Genomic DNA, 17,124 nt, shown 5'->3' with positions numbered 1-17,124 from the left:
TGTGCTTGTTCAGAGCATCCAGGGTGAGCTTTGCTTCTTTCTGTCCCTCCTGAAATAAGAAGGGTTTATACTGGGTAGTCCATTAAAAACCAGCCATATCTCTGTGCCCACCAGTGCCTGATGGAGCTTGCTGTGCAGCCTGCTTGAGCCAGAGCACACACCTCTGGGCTGATCCGTGCTGGAGCAGCCACGGACAGTCATTAAGCAGAGAGCACATTTCAGCATGGACAGTTTTTCAGAGCACAACGTGGCACCTCACAAGCCTCGGCCCCGTTTTGCAGCCTTCAGAGTGCAGAATAAATTAAAGAAAACTGGGCCAGGACACCAGGGCTTCCATCTCCCCAAAGAAGCAGCACTAACAAGCTCCCTGGCTCTGTAGCCCATGCAGCAGCAAGCACAGGCTCCTTACCTCTGTGACTTCAGAGCAGAGAACTCCTCAGAGGTGATGTGCTTCAGAAAATTGAAGCAGAAAAAGAAAATCTGAGCAAAGGGAAAGAAAAGAGCGGTTCAGGAATGAACCCGAGGCTCCATGCAGCCTCTTATCTTGGTGAGGAGGTGCTGGCAGGAAGGAGATAGCAAAAAATCTGTAGCTACCAAACTCCAGTATGCCATGGGCTGCCACCATCCCATCCTGGACCTCCTCTTCCATGTAAACTGCCCCTCTGCTCCCTGCCACAGGGAGGCCCAGAAAGGAAGGGGAATAAGGAGTCTCCTTACCAGTGCCTTGCACACATGCTGCAAGCCCACAGCACGTACCTATGCCATCAGTGCAGAATGCAACTGAGATGGCAGCAGCTGCTTATACCCCAGGTAAGCAGCAAACCCAGCAGGACTTGCACAGTTAGAGCCACATGCTCCACCTCAGCAGCAGACCAGTACCACATCTGGCATGAGGTACCTACAGCATTTGTGGCCCCAGGCTCGTGCCCTGCCACACCCCAGTCTGCTTGGCATCATTCACCCCACTGTGCCTCTGCCACCTCACCCACCCGTGCAGAGCTGTGCCCTTCTCCTGGGAGAGGTGGGGAGCAGGGAGTGCCAGAGGCAGCCAGGCACCCTCTCTCCTGCTGCAGCTACTGTCTCCACCCATGGCCAAGCAGGCACCAGAGCAGAGCTCTCAGGCTTGAGCCAGTAGAACTCCAGGAAAGGAACAAACAGGAGGAATGATACTTAATCTTTCAGGGGATTCTGTATTCCTGAAAGATGGAAAAGAGGCCAGGGCTCTGTCTCTGCTGTTTGAAGGCAGAAGTTTCCTTAGTAAGGTGAGAGTTCAAGGAGAAGGGGAATAGCAACAGGGTTAGACACAAACCCCACCTCTTTTCTATTCAGTGCACTATGATGCACTGTACTGCAACTACAGTCAGAGCAATCTCTTTTTTTGTTGTGAAAGATTTTGAAGACAATTACTTACAATAACTTTAAGTGCATCCCAGACCCATATGTGCACCCACAGTCACATCTCACCAAGTTCACACACTGGAACCAGCACAAGCTGCTCCATGAGCCTGTGATGGCATGCAAGCCACATGCAGCTGCAGCACCCAGGCAGGAGGGCTGGCACTCAGGACAAGCACACAAGACTATCCAGCTTTATTTTCAAGAAATCACACACCTTAAGCATCCTTTTCACTGCTGAGCTGAACAGCAAGTCCTAGCACCCTCTGATGTGGGGCCTGAACACTAATGGCACAGGAAAGACACTGGCAGGAGTGACACCTCCCAACAAAACTGTAGTCTGAGAGAGAAGTAAGCCCACAACTTATGCATCACAAAGTGACGGGGCAAGGCTCTTACCTCATATTTCCAGTGTCTGAAAAATCTTTTTAGAGCCCAGCCTCACCACTGATACTACCAGGAGCAGGCAGTGAATGCTTCTACTATAAACAGATACCATGAGAACACAAAGCATTGGTCAGCCACTGTCCCAGACCCAACACTCACCTCTTCTCCTTTACTGAGTCGATCAACTAACATGTGCCTGGAAAGAGAGCAAGGGAAGCTCAGTCACATGCCAGAATCAGCAGAAGAGTATAAACTGTCAAGAACAGCCAGATGCCTGAGCCCTTAGGTGAAAAAAAAGGCACCAGCCCTTCTTGTCCCAGGTCATTGGGAGCTGCTCAGATATCAATCTTTGGCTGTGAATAAATATCAAAGATAACCCCTCAAGGCTTCTTCCCTGTTGCACAGGGATGCACATGCAAGTAAAACTTTTCATGCCTACCCAAAGAGAAACCAGTCATAGGCCACTGTCAGGTAGAGGATCTCAGATGGCTCCAGGGATGTGTGGATCAGCCCATCCTGCAAAGCAAATGACACAGCCTTCAGGCAACAGCCATGGGGACTAAACTTGGGAATTCATGATCTGCTGAAAACTGTCACAGCAATCCAGGGTGCCCATCTTCCTCCTCCTGCCTGTGACAGTATGTCTGAAGGAACACTAGGAACATGAACAGCTCCACCACCACTTCCTGGTGACAGTCACTCACCCTCCAAGCAATGAGCCCCAGAAAGAGAGGAGGTGAGCCAGGTACTCACAGCCCATAAGGAGAGGCGCAGTAAGGAGATGAAGAGAGGCGTTCGATCCCAGCCTGATATACAGTGCACCAGGAGCCCGCTGTCATCTGCCCCAGGGGTAGGAAGGAGAAGAAAAAAAAGAATGTTGCAACAAGAGCAATGACTTCTTTATGGCAAATCTGTAGAGACAAGCTACTCTCTGTACCCATAGCCCAGCCTCAAGAGCAGAGCTCAGCCAGAACATTCTGTCTTAAATACAGCAGCCAACAAATTGCTCAGTGTCCTGGGTTGTCAGCTGCACCAGCTGATGTGCTGTCCTGGTCCTGACAGCTGCTCAGAGTCATTAGGTATGAACATCACTTTACTATCCTGAACATGCACCTACCCTGCTGTAACCCACTATCACAATCTATTCCTGTACTGGTGAGAAAACAGCTCCAATTGAATATTTTTTTCAGTCTCACTAACCTTCCTGCTGCACATTGAGCAGAGGCCCACACAAGGCACAAATCCTACACCCTACAGAAACCTGTAGTGTGTCCCAACACAGCTACTGCAGGAGAGTATAGCTGGCCATGCTGCCAGTCATGGCTCCACCCATCAGTTCTAGGTCACAGTGCTCTGAGGGAACACAGGGCAACAGACACTCTTCAAAGAGTTGGGGTGTCTGTGATGAAAGGGGGTGGAAAGGGGGTCTTAAATGAGATCCTGTGTTGGGGAGACAAACAGGTAACCAGAAAAACAAAAGCAAGAGTCAAAAATCAAAGACACAATGCTCCTTCTCTTTAGGTTTGAAGTAGTAAAACATTAGGCTAAGTTTTAAGATATCCCTTTTAATGTTCAGGAAGAAAGGGCTTTCAAGGAATCAGCAAGTCCCTCTGTAAGAGAGGAGCTGGAGTTCTGAGATGCTAGAATCATCACCCAGTTTTGAAGGGAGAGAATTAAAAGTGACTTCTGTATTGGGAGGTGATCCACAGTGGCACTAATATCATCAGCTGTTCTTCCAGGGACAGTGATTGCTTCAGTTACACTGCTTAGAGGAAGGAGTTTGCCTTACCATCACTATTGATAATGGAGATCAGCAGCTTCAGGTAGTTCTGTGTCTGTTGTACAAGGTCCCAGCTCTGTAGAAAGAGGAATACTGAAGGTAAGGGTCTGCCCACAGCAAAATGGTGCTCTGCAGTTCAGAGCTGCTCTATCCAGAACAGCAACAAAGCAGAAATAAACATGCAGCCATTCCTCAAAGTGACAATTTTCCCCTTTTTATCAAGCTCCCCATTCTCTGCAAAAGGCACTCTGGGAGAAGACAGCAGGTAGGCAAATAAAACAGGAAAAGGCCATCTCTACTGTCTTCCTGGCTGTCAGAGGAGCTGCTCCAAGCAGCCCATGCTCAGAGAGGCAGCAAACACCTGCAGAGCACTGACCCAGTTCTGCACACGTGCACTTAAGCAAGAGGCTGAGCCACATTCCAGCCACGTGTGCAATGCCAGCAGCACGATGGGATGTGCAGGCCAAGGCCAGTGCCTGTTCCCCAAACCAAGCACTTTGCTCAAAACTCTGTGGGCCTTAAAAATGTCCCCAGCAGGCTGCTGGCACAGGGCTGACCCTCACCCACCCTCCAGACAGGCACTGGACTTCTTCAGTAACCCCCAAACAGCAGAACTACAGAAGGGCTCTGAACTCGGAGAACTCCAGTACTACAGGACATACAGGTGAAGAACTTCAGAGCAAGCCCAAGCTTGTCACTTGACCATCATGTCACAAGCAGATGCAGGGAATTTCAATGGTTTGATCAGAATCAGGACTAGCTCAAGGGAAATAAGATAGCACTGGCAAGGAAAAAGCAGAGTGGAATATATTTCATGGCAGAAGTGTTAGTGGTATAAGTGACATGTGACCACAACACCAGAACCCTCACTATGTGCTTGCATGTGTGCACATCTGTGTGTAACCAGTGTGTCAAAGAATATATTGCTCAGCTGTAAAGCCTGCAGAGCCACAAAACAGTAGGGAAATGGGGAACACAGTCAGCCTGCAGCAGAAAAACACATAATTACAAAATCTTTTATCTGCCCAATTCAATCCATCTTCTGCTTATTTTAGAAAGCATCATCCAATTATCCAGTCTGATCTCTCTACATCATGAAGAAGAAAGTTTTCTTCAGTTGCCCCAAGTAAAGCCTGAAGCTTGCACTTGGCAACATCTTTGCCCAGAGAAGCATCTCAAATACGGGTGACAGCTCATTACTCCTTTGGCAGCATGTTCCAGCAGATTATCCTCAAAAATAACATCCAAGACTTCTTTTCCTTATCTGAAGGCCTGATTTCAGATGCAGATATTGCTTCCTGTGCAGCTCTTCTTTCCCAGATTGAAGAGTGCTTTAGAATTACTATTTTCTCCCTACAAATGTACTTACACATTAATCAAGTCAACCCTCCATCACCTTAGTGATTAGCTAAACAGACTGAGAGTTTTGAGTGAAGCATGTTCTCCAGGTCTCAAATAATTTCTGCATCTATTTATTACACCCTCTTCAATTTTTAATAACCTTTTTAAAATACTGGCTGCTCAGTATTCTAGCGAACAAGTTTCTAGCCACACACAAGCTACAGTTCTATTAGCTCTGCTTCAACTTTTCTGTGATTCTGCTTATGCTGGCACTTAAACAGTATTTACATCATTGACAACACTGGCCCAGCACAGGGAGCTCTGCTAGTTCTGTGGTGCTTCTGGCCACAGGGCACAGTAATGTGACATGCTCCAGCAAAGTCAAGTCCCACAAAATCTGGTAGATCCACTGATGTGTGAAATGGAGCATACTAATCACTAGTATAAAGTGATACTCCCTGGTGTGAGCAGAGGTAGACTCTGAAGCTTGAGCAAATAGAAGAGCTCAATTACTGTTTGCCATGCTCTCCATAACAGGGAGTGGAGACCTGCCATGGTCAGTTATGATTCTCTGCTCCTCTCCCATAGTAAGGCACCCTGCATACCCATGAAGAAGGTGCCCAGTCCCTCAGCTTTGCTCACAGAGAAGGTTGATGTCTCTCAAGACTTCTCACAGCCAAGGCAGTCTGCCCAGGGCAGGCTCATGTTGAGCTGAGATGAGAACAGGTAATACTGCTTTCTGTTTCCTGTCTTGTTCCTTACCTTTGTTAGCAACCTATCTCCCTAATGGATTGCAAATTTTCAAAAGCTACAGAAGAAGGTTTGACTTTACAGTCAGCTGCCTCGGGACACAGCAAGCCACGGAGTTTTTGGGTACAGGCTTTCCACTGCTGTTCTGAACTGTCAAGCAGCCTTGCCCCACTGGGATGCTATGAAGTGAGCCAGATTACAGCAATAGGAGCAAGTCAGATTTCAAATCTCTCCTGATCCTTCTTGAATACATCCCTGACCTCCCACAGAGACACCCACTTTGCTCACCTGGTACTCGCTCCAATCAATATTCAGAGATTGGGTCAGATACACTGGGATACTTAATGGAGCATCTACATAGTCCTGTAAAAAACCCAAATGCAGTTGGTCAGAGAAAAGTCATGACTTGAAGTGAGTGAGTTCCAGAAAAAACCAAGACAACAAATGCCAAATGGTGCATGAGAAGAAAACATCTCAGCAAAGCATCTTTGGATGTAAAATCTTGAAGATGTAAGAATAAACTCAGACTCTTGGAAAGACTAATGGACAAGAGGAGCTTTTATGTGCTCTCAACAGTGAAAGCTGGGCATATTAGTCTCTGAATTCCTGTAAGACTGTGCCACTCAACCACCTCCCTAGCAGGAGACAAAATATGAAGAAAGAACTGAGAACCAAGGCTATTAATAAGGCCAGAATTCAAAACTGAGAGCAACCCCTACCTTCCATGAGAGATCAAGCATCCTAGACTTCAGGATAATGATTAATTTATTTTACATATGAATTTTACAATCAATAGTTTAATGCATTCCCTGTCTGTTTTGTTGTCCTGTTGATTTCCTTTTTGTGATTGGAAATAGGCACATGAACTGAGAGGCAAGACTTAAGCCCAGTAAAACAGACAGCTCTCCACTTTGTAACATCCATGTACCTGCTTCCAGTTAAATATGAGACCTTCAGCTGTATAATCCCGGTCTTTGTAGTCCTTAAAAAATTCACAGCCTGCAAGAAAAGAATATAATGAACAACGATTCAGCTAACTGGTATCTAACAAGTGAAGTGCCCTATGGGACTAGGAGTGCTGGCAGCCCCAGGCTCCAGAAATCCAAACCAATCAAAACTGCTGCCTGTGGGAAGAGAAGAGCAGTAATCCACAGTACACTCTGCAGCACGGCCTCCAGCAACAACAGCCCAGGGCACTTAGCAGTACAGACACTCACACAGCAAAGGGCAAACTCCAAATACAGCAAACGGGGAGCTTGAGGGACTGATTTAATTTTTTCCTGAACAAAAGGTTTCACCAAGGAGCTATGTTTTGCAGGGCCATGGACTTTTGCACAGATCTAAGGCACCAGCTTGACATGCTGAGTGAGAAGGAACCACCAAAAGAAGGTGTTGGCAGAGCCCCGGGGAAAGCCAACTTTCACAGGGCAGGTAACAAGGGCTCTGTCAGAGGTGGCTTCATTTCTCTCACATTTAAGTCTTCTCTCTCAAACATGGGATTTATTTCATCTGAAGGAAGGGGGTACATAACCACTTCCAAGCTGTCTCCCAAGCCCTCCCCTCCTGAAGTGTGTCCTTTGGCTCAGCTCTTCTCCAACAACTATTTGAAGTCTCTGCTGCAGGCTGCAGTCACTTAGTCACAGCTGAGCAGCACCATTAGCACTGCAGCTGCCTGCAGGCTGCACAAAACACCTCTCCCAGTGTGCTGTGTACACCTCAGCTGTGCCACTGTGCCCACACCACCCCAGCACCCCTGTGCCAGGCACAGAAGATGGAAAGAGGCTCCCACCCCACAGGTCACAAGTAACTTCAATGGAAAAAAAACCCAAGAAAAGAGTATTTGTGCAAGGACAGGACTAATCCTCAAATATGCAGTCAGGACACAGTCTGTCAGTTGAGATTTAATTCCAATTAAACAACAGCTTCATGCAAAGAATTGGGGATTATGGCATAAGTGTTGGCATCCACAAATACCAAAAGCTTCTACAGATATCCCATTTTAACTCGTCTTTCACTCCAGACAGTTCTTACTCTTCACTTGGTAAAATTAGTCTGGATGGCTAAGCCCAAAGAGGGATGGTGAATGGAGTTAAATCCAGTTGGTGTCTGGGCCCCAGATTTTGTGGTGTTCTCCAGAGTTCAGTATTGGAGTCAGACCTGTTTAATATCTTTACTGATGATCTGGATGAGGGGATCAAGTTCACCCTCAGCAAGGAGTGGAGTCAGCTCTGGAAGTATTTAAAAGACAAGTAGATGTGGAACCCAGGACATGGTTTAATAGAGACTGGGCAGTGCTGAGTTAATGGTTAGACTCGGTGATCTTAAAGGTCTTTTCCAATCAATTCTATGACTCTGTTTGGACACTGCCTTGCTCACCTAAGGCGACAGGATCTCAGAATAACTTCAGAAACAAATTACAAAACAGAAACTCTTTCAGTGCAACCCTGGAAACATCAATAAGAATGTATCATGGCATTTGGCCAGTCACTAGAGGGGCTGCTGATCCTTAGATGTGTATTCCTTAGATTTAACAGAATGACAACATTCCCCCATGGACCAGCACTGCTGAAATCAGGCAACATCTGCAGGGAATATTTGCAGTTTTATAAAGTTTATCTCTAGCATGGCAGTGAAGAGCTGCTAAAAGAAAGCAGCTGTCCCAGAGGGAACAAGAGGTGGAACCATCATTGCTTACCATATGCAGATCCCCATACAGAAACAACTCTTCAGCTTAACTCTATAGTCACTTCTTCATTCCTTACAGCCCTACAGAAGACCTGTGTACACAGTCTTTCTCATGTTCCAAGTCTGATGATGTGTGCAGCAGCAATATATATATATCTGTGCTATGTACTACAGAAACCAGCAATACTCTTATTTCAGTACACTCTGGCAACCTGTATGGCAAACTTGATAGAAATCTTCATGTAGCTTCTCTGAATTGCCACTAATTTCTGTATAAAAGGAAATACACCTAAAAAATGTTTAAGAGCAACAACTAGTAATCAAGGAAAAGTCTGGGTCTGGATCATCCACCAGAGTTTTGGTTTTTTCTCCTCTCCCTTTCTTTGTGCTCTAGGGAGAAAGAAGACTCTGCAGACAGACCTCAAGCACAGCACCTTGCATCTGATCCTGTCGCCAAGCCTGACATCAGCAGGCAGACAGGAATATTCAGTTCATCTGTAAGAGTGCAAGTGACCCAGCAGTGGTTGCTAGGCACAGGGATGGATATAGCCAGGGAGACAGGCTGCAAAGGGCTGCCTCTGTCATACACTGCAGGCTCAGGTGAACTGTTCTGCAAGCACTGAGCATTTCTTACAGTGGAGCTCCAGAACACTAGATTAGAAATTACCCTTAAGAATTGGGTTTTTACGTAACAAGAGAACAAGATACATATTTTGCATCAGGTAGTAGTTTGGAGTTGCAGAGATGTCAAAGGCCACCTTAACTAGCTCCACCTCTGGGACTTTTCCTCCGTGCTTGAATTAATAAGGACTGCTGAGAAATTATTTTGCCACCTCAAAGAGTGCCTAATGCTGACTCACATTGCCAGAAGATCCAGGTTCACTGCACTGTTCCCAGTTTAAAGGAGTTTTTCTCCAGAGGGAACATAGGAAACATTCAGCAAGTCACAGTCATTTACATATACACACACAGAGTTATTTCCCAGTCCCCAGAAACGAATTGTCACCTGTCCCTTGTGAATCCCTCTGGACATCATTCCTGTACCTGGATATGGGATGGAGAGAAGAGTGAAATCAGCATAACGTTGAGCTTTGTCCACCTTCTCAGAAGACGTCACACTGCACAGGACAAGAGGAAAACAGCACATATTTAGAGAATGCTCTTTGCACAACCATCAGCATCTAAAAAATACCTGTTGCATCTCCCTGTGCTATGACTTGCTTCAGCAGGGGCAGAACTTATTCAACACTTCCACATAAATAGGTACAGCCCAAAATCACAAAAGCTTTTCTCTGAGGTAAGCAGGAGAAACATCTCCCTCTGTTCCTATGCACAGAGGGCTCCTATGCTGTCTCTGTTCTGAAGGGATGACTGCCTCATTAATATAAGCTCTACAGGGAAAAAGCCACTCAGACTGCAGAAGACAGATTAAAGAAGTTATGTTGCCCACTGATACAGTTTTCTGTGGCCTAATACCCTGGGGTTTTCTTTACAACATCAACTAACCTATCCTGCTGTAGAATTCTTCCAGGGACTGCTCCCAGGATGCTGAGTGCACACCTGACAGCAATTCCCATGTAAGGGCTACTCTCACTGCAAACCAAAGCCTACACAATAACAAATGAACACACTCACTTCAAGCCAAATTTCACCTTCTTGTTTTCCACCATCAGGTCACAGATGTATCGGACAGACAGGTATCGAAGCAGTTTGATGTCATGCCCTCTGACCTTGTCAAACAGCTGAGTATCTGCATTTCTGCAAGACAGAACAAGGCAACAAGGTGAGCATGGAAGACTGACCAAGTTGAGAGTCTGATTCTTCCCAGCTGAGCCACAGTTCTTCCCTGAACCACTTTTAGCCATAAGGAGCACAGCACAAGCCTTGTCTCCACAGGTCTGAGTCAGACTCTGCAAACTGACACTGCAAGCTTTGTGCTCATGCTCCCTTCCCACATCTCACTCCGTTTTGGAACAAACACATAACACAATTTCTACAGCCTGGAGATGTACTTTTTGATGCAGTAAACACAGCCTTGTCCTTCAAATACCTTTTTTAATGGCTCTCATATTCCTGTCTCTAGCCCTTCCCTCTGGCAATAGATTAGCAGACTTCAGCTACACTAGATTCAGCCAGACATCAATACTGAAGGCTCTTTTCCAAAAGCAAGGAAAGTAAGACTCTGAGCCTGGTGATGGGTTTAAAGCCTATGTCCAAAACCCAAACTAGAAAAGAGCAGAGCTGAGTGGCTGAGCCAGTCAGGTTATGTCCATATTCCCTTTTCCTCATCCCAATGATGCATACAAACCTAAGCGCAGAGTCTTCCTCAGAAATGTCTTCTGCATCTGCCCAAGCATCATCAGAACCACCTGCAAGAAAGGCATTGAGAACTGAAGCTTTTGTAAACCAACTTGTTCCCCAATCTGACAAGATACACAAACAAAAGGGTCATGGTTTGGTGCCTTCTCTTCGCACTTAAGTGTGCTTCCCCACATTTCCTCTTCCTGAAAGTTTTGTTTTCTAATGTAGCCCACTCCTTCCTTGTCATTGCAAAGTACCTGGGCAGGTCAAAACCATGACTGACAGCCAGGGGACACCTCAAAAATAGTATACAGTGCTTTTTTAAGCCAAGCTTCAGCTGCCACACTAGACACCCACTAGTCCCCTGAAGAGCTTTCCCTGGAGTCCAGTATATCTCACCATTAGAAGCATTGATTCCCAATGATTAGTCAAGAAACAGCAAGTTCTAATCCTCTTTGCTCCATTATTCCCATCCCCAATGTTTGGGAATTGGTACCCTGAATCCTTTGGGATGCCTTTATTTGCCTACATGTTACCTGTAACTCACACTTCAAGTCCTTTTGTCACTGAGGTTCTTATGAGCTGTGGCACTGTAGCACAGTGCTGGGAAAAAGGGCACAGGGTTTCAGCCTTTGCCCTGTTATGCTAAGTTTGATACAAGCAGCCCATGCTAGAGCTCTCACTGGTCTTGGAAAGAGCTTGGCCTCATGTGTAGGTCTCTGTGCCAGCACTGACCAGCCTTACCATGCAGACAGTGACAAATGGCTCATCACTTACCAGAGAAGATATAGTTGTATCCAGTGCGCCCATAGAGCTCTCCCCAGCCAGCCAGTGTTGCTGATCTGCAAATATGCTGGAGGAAGATTTTTTTATTAATTACACAGGCTCCAGGAGTCTTTCCCTTATCATGCCTATTTGCTGTCAGTTACACAGCAAGGGGTGGTACCTACAGTGACCACCTCTCAGCTGTCTGCCCTGCAACCCTGGTCCAGATTCAGTTCTCCAAACACAGCAAACTCCCAAGAGCCTTTATCTGTAGCTAGGTTTTAAATCATATTTTCATCTCCAGTTCTCCAATGCATTAATACAGTCAGTTCCTGCCAAGTTAGCAACACATGCTCTGTTAATACCCTGCTTGAGCCTTATTTCCACATTTCTCTGGATGAGATTATAGATGGTCCCAAGACAACTCTGGGCAGTTCACTCCTGCAGAAAAAGGTCAGCAGATGCAGCCCACGATGGCTTCAGTCCAGATAGATTAAAATTGTCACAGGTATGATTTTGCTATTCATTTCTAAATTCAGCTAAGAAATCTGAATTAAGCTACTTAAATTCTAAATTAGACTATTCCTACAGGACTTCAACACAGTTTAAGTAATTCACATAAAAATGAATCTAATTTCACTTTCTTACAGATCCCCTTGCAGACAAACCCACACATTCATAAGACCATTTATGCAATCTTGCCTTCCGAGGGAGCAGACAAAGAAAACTTCTCTGGAGAAAGGAAAGTTACTCAAAGGGAGCTGCTGGGAAGAGTAAGGGACAAACAGGGACAATAATTATCTTTCCCCTCTGAAACACCAAATATCTTAAGGAATCCAGCAGGGACATAAACAGGAGAAAAAAATTTAGCTCTTTGGTGCAAGGCTCATGACTTGGTGGGAGAGAACAGCCTGAAGTGCCCACAGACAACTCACAGAGCCTAGACAACAAATGCTACCTGCTACGACAGGCTGCCTGCTTGTACCTAAGCACAGATTTTTACACCATTTGGAAAAGTGACAAGTGACCTGCACAATTCAAATGGCAGAGAGAAAGGTCATTTTCTCAGCAGAGACAGGTAACCCATGAAACCTTACCTTTCCCTTGTACAGAATGACTGGGCAAACAAAGCGTCCTCTACACCTGGCCATCTTACTCCTGTTGATGAGGTCCTGCAGTTTGCCAACCTGCACACTGCTCTCACACCTAGTGGAAAGAGATTCAGGTCAGTACACAGAGCATCTTCTCACACTTCTTTCAGCAAAGCCACCACAGACACCCTGGGCTGCAATCCCATCCCATTGCCTAAAAGCCAGCTCTGTTTGTAAGTTAGTAAGCATGAAGATACTTCCTTGAGAATTGCTTCTGCTGCTGTACAACACATTTGGACACTTGTCTGACTCCTTTTCTTTATTTTGAAAGATCAAAAGAAAGTGTGTGACAGCACGATCAGGAACTGGCAATATGAGCATCATCAGTAGGGTCTGCTACAGACTAACATGTGGATTACTCAGGAAGGATAGATAGTGTCTACAAAAATAAATGTTCTGTTTTCTTCCCTATCACCTTTCCATTGAAAAGCAGCCCAACACTACCATCACAGTGAATTCACTATCAGAGTGATAGTTTTGCAAGAAAAAAAGAAATATAATAGAAAATCAAATCTTGAACACCTCGTGATCCTCAAGCCTTTGTGTTGCCAGGTAATTAAACAACTAAACCAGCTAGTGGGTTGAGCAAAATACTTAGATTAATGTCAGCTGCATCTGTAGAACTACATTTTGTTTGGTATTCTTGTCAAAATTAAAATGAAATTGTTTCATACTGGGAGACGTTTTGGAAACATGTTAAAATTGCTCCAGTTTGTCCAAATATCAGCTCACATTTGACAGGAATCCAAACTCACTTCTGAACTACAGAGACCTCCAGGAGAAACTGTCAATGCACAGAGGACTAGAGCTGGAATTGGAGAAGCATCCAGATATATTAGAAACTAGGTGAAGTCTGAACATACAAAACTACATGGCAATGTACCTGGAGGTGATTAACAAGAATTTCCAGTTAGCCCTTTCAAGTAATGGAGCACAATATAACAGCCAGATGAACTGCCTGATCTCTGGATGCTAATACATTATCAACATGGTAAATCTGAAAAAGGGGAAAAATAAGATCATGGGAAATTCCCTAGAGAGATGTAGAAGTACCAGCATTACCATGCAGAGCACAAGCTCTCAGCTGAGATAAAACATCTGATTCTAGTGACCCATCCCTGTCTGAAAAGGCACAGGAAGATGAGCAGGATGGCCAAGGGACACTCTGCAAGAAAACCACCACAGTCTGATGGGCAGAGCAGATGAAGATGAGCAGATGCACAGCAATATGTGCATCAGAGTGAAGGAGAGTACAACAGGGGAGGAGGAGAACTCAAAGGTGAAGGACAACACTGGCCTAAGAACAAATTAATATCTTTACAATGGAAGTTAACCAAAGTTGCTAAACTTCAGAATCACTGAGAGTGTGGAGCAATGTACCAGCAGCTGCCCTTCTGGGAAAGATTAAAAAAACTAATCTATTATTAAAATGATCTGTTTATGGGAAATATTATAGAAGGTGGTACCAGTGGACGCAGGGAAACAGAAAACAAGACTTTCAAATTCTTTTTTTTTTCCTTTAAAGAAGGATCTGATTCTCAGAATTCATAGTGGTGGTTGAAATTTTTTCAAGTTTTCCTGTATATACAGTTATTTTGCTGCCCAGCTCCAAAGACCTTTGACATAGACCAGAATTTAAATAACAAAACCCCAAGGTAATCTTCTTTAAACAAGGTGAACATGAGGGTGCTAATTGGAAAGGCAGGAAAATATGAGCAAGTGTGAGAAAAGATGGCTACATGTATAATTCCCAACACCAAACTATTTTGAAACTCAAAAGATTCTGATGCATAGATTTGGTTGTGGGGCTGTTTTTAAATGAATGCATGCAATTGAGAGATATATCATATCCTGCACTCAGCTCCAGTTGCCTTTACGTTTCCTTTGCAAAAGCAAATATGGAGGGAAATGAGAATTTAATTGCAGTGTTAGCAAAATAGCTCCATGGCATTGCTTCCAAGTCCAGAAGGTGAGAATCAGCAAAAATTAAACACCTGAAGGATGAGAAATTATAAGGACAGCTCCAGGAGCTGAGACAAGACAACAGGTTTCACACACTGCTCTTCCCTGGAGAGGTTTCTGTAGCACTTGGGAATGAGACAGAGCAGCTTGGCAGGAACCCAGGATATGGAGTGGGGGGCCCAGCACCCCACTGGGGACATGGAAGGATAAGTCCCTGTCCCAGGCACACCACACCTGCTCCTTGGGAAACCTGCACACACTGGACAGACCCGCTCTGCCATCAGGCATGGCTGTGCTACAAATAAGGCTCTCAGATCTTCTCATCTCAATAACCACCCCCAGAAATGCAACAGATGAACATGGTAAACAAACACAGTTGTAGCAAAACTCCTGTAGCAAGGGGGAAGCTGCTCTGAAGAAAAGGTGTAATGCCTTTACAGGAACTAGTGATTAAATGCAGCGTAAATAAGAGTAAAATCTACAGAAAAAGGTTCAAAACACACAGAATTCCTCCTGCACCTGCATGGATTTCAGAGTACTGTTAGCTAAACTTTGATCAAGCAATGTCCTTTGTTCCCCAAGCCATCCAGCTACAGAATGAACTGACCTGGGTTAAAAACATAATTTTTTTTGTTTCCCCACATAGTGCCAGAAGCAGCTGTACTGGCAGAAATGAGCAAAGAGTTTGTACATGTGAAAACTGCTTCCAAAGCACCTCAGTATTCTTGGAGATGTGAAGCTTCAAGTAGATCTTACCAACTGATTAAAAACATTACAAAGATAAAAACAGAAGTGTTCAAGGCCAGGTTGGATGGGGTCCTCAGCAACCCGATCTAGTGGAAGTTATCCCTGCCCATGGCAGTGAAGGTCAGAACTGGATGATCTTTAAGGTCCCTTCCAACTCAAACCATTTGGTAGTTCCACAAGAAGCAGAGACTTGGTCCTACATGGAGTGTCCTGCTCACTGGAAGAGAAGAGATTCTTGCCTTCCGTAACACAAGACGTGCAATGGTCTCTATTTCATAATTATTGCACAGGAGTAAAATTATTAAACTAAAACCTGCATTTGTCTCAAAATCACTTGGTGGCTTTTACAAAAATGATTACCCTGAAACCAGGAGAGTGATGATGGAGTGTAGTCTCTTTGGGACAATAAATAAAAACTTGCCAAGAATCAGTATAAATACAGTTAATTGTCATTGCTGGCTTGCAAAGATCACAGAAGAAAATGGAGCACCAAGTGTAAGTACTCTTGTTTTGAATACTCGTCAGAAAAATTAAGCATCCTTTCCTCTTGCAAGACCAGGAAAAGCAGAAGCATTCAGTTTCTCTTCTCTAAAGCTTCCCCTAGTTACATTTAACAGCTTCAAACTTCAGTTTCCTCTTTTTTTTGCAACAAGGGGTTTAGTATTTTCTAATCTCATCCAACTGTTAGGCAGAAACTCTCCCACCTGGCAGTCAGGCTGGTTTCCAAAGACCCCCTCCTATAGCACCCAGCCTACGTGCCAGCACGGCAGCTGATGGTTTTCCTTCCTCAGGCAAAGCAGCTGGACATGTGAGAAGGACTTGTTGATCCTCCTTTTTGAACACATTACTCTTGTCGTGGACACACAGTCAAGACTGCAAAACTGCATCATGTTTTGTTGAAATAAAAAGTAAAAATGAGAGGCTGTGGTTGGAGCTGGAATGAGCAGCTCATACTCAGCCAGAAGCAAGATGAACGTGATCCTGAGCTTGTGGGTCAAAGTCCAGAGATGTGTTGGCTCAGATGTGCACCAAACTAAACAAGCGTTTCCCATTAGCTCACTAAACCTCAGCACCCACTGACCCATTCACCATGGTGGGGAAGAGACGAAATAACCTGGAATGACAGAAATATCTGTCTAGACTGTCTTGTCTGCCTAGCCCCTAACAGACCCCCCCCCACCTCAAGATGATTTACACACTAGAATTTCCCACATCAGAGGCCTTGCTGCAAGACCACAGGGACTTCACCAAGACAGGGAGGCTTGCTCCCAAGCCTGAGCCTTCGGGCAAGCTGCAACACAACAATCACCAGGAAGCTATGCTGTGCTCAGGTTTGCTCCAGGGCCACATGCAGCGGAGCTGGTGCTGCCCCGGAGCACCCTCGTCTCCTTCACACTCCTCGAGGAGTGTCTGCCTCGAGGCTCAGCTTGGCAGCGTTCACAAGGCGGCCCAAGAGCCCTGAAGGAGCCCCACGGGAGCTCGGCAGCCCCAGCAGGCAGCCAGGGGAGTCCCGGGAGCGGCTGACACCAGCGGCTATAATTAGCGCAGAGCAGCCCGCAGGGCTTCCCCGGCCGGCGGGAGCCCGGAGCGCCAGGAGCGGGAGCTCCCCGGGACAGCAACTCCGCCGGGCGCCAGCAGCACGGGACGGGACACGGGAACCGGGGGCCTTACGAGTCACGGCCGGCGCCGGCGTCGCGCTCCAGGAGGACGATGTGCCGCGGGTAGTGAGCGCAGATCTCGCCGTGCACGTTGGGGATCACGCTGTAGCGATAATCGCGGCCGAAGAGCTCCAGGCACCGCCGCTCGATCCGCTCCACCTGCGCAGAGCCACCGCTCAATGCCCGCCGCGCCGCTGCCCGT

General features: G+C 45.9%; 1 protein-coding gene across 2 annotated transcripts in view; it reads right to left on the bottom strand.

Moving 5' to 3' along the window:
• MTMR14 (myotubularin related protein 14) overlaps positions 1 to 17,124 on the bottom strand; it is a 31,253-nt gene that overhangs the window by 13,860 nt on the left and 269 nt on the right. For both annotated transcript variants that reach the window (XM_079317110.1, XM_079317111.1), the window contains exons 2-14: positions 16,936 to 17,081; positions 12,502 to 12,610; positions 11,417 to 11,492; positions 10,647 to 10,707; positions 9,974 to 10,096; positions 9,383 to 9,456; positions 6,582 to 6,652; positions 5,942 to 6,016; positions 3,572 to 3,638; positions 2,536 to 2,621; positions 2,222 to 2,298; positions 1,942 to 1,978; positions 410 to 480 (exon numbers count right to left, since the gene is read on the bottom strand). In XM_079317110.1, coding sequence (XP_079173236.1) covers positions 410 to 480; positions 1,942 to 1,978; positions 2,222 to 2,298; positions 2,536 to 2,621; positions 3,572 to 3,638; positions 5,942 to 6,016; positions 6,582 to 6,652; positions 9,383 to 9,456; positions 9,974 to 10,096; positions 10,647 to 10,707; positions 11,417 to 11,492; positions 12,502 to 12,610; positions 16,936 to 17,081 — 1,073 coding nt within the window. The remainder of the gene's footprint in view (positions 1 to 409; positions 481 to 1,941; positions 1,979 to 2,221; positions 2,299 to 2,535; positions 2,622 to 3,571; positions 3,639 to 5,941; positions 6,017 to 6,581; positions 6,653 to 9,382; positions 9,457 to 9,973; positions 10,097 to 10,646; positions 10,708 to 11,416; positions 11,493 to 12,501; positions 12,611 to 16,935; positions 17,082 to 17,124) is intronic.

Source organism: Erithacus rubecula (genome assembly GCF_903797595.1).
Source record: "Erithacus rubecula genome assembly, chromosome: 13".
Lineage (NCBI taxonomy): Eukaryota > Metazoa > Chordata > Aves > Passeriformes > Muscicapidae > Erithacus > Erithacus rubecula.
The sequence above is the reverse complement of the archived record's forward strand: the minus strand, read 5'-3'. Positions and strand labels throughout refer to the sequence as shown.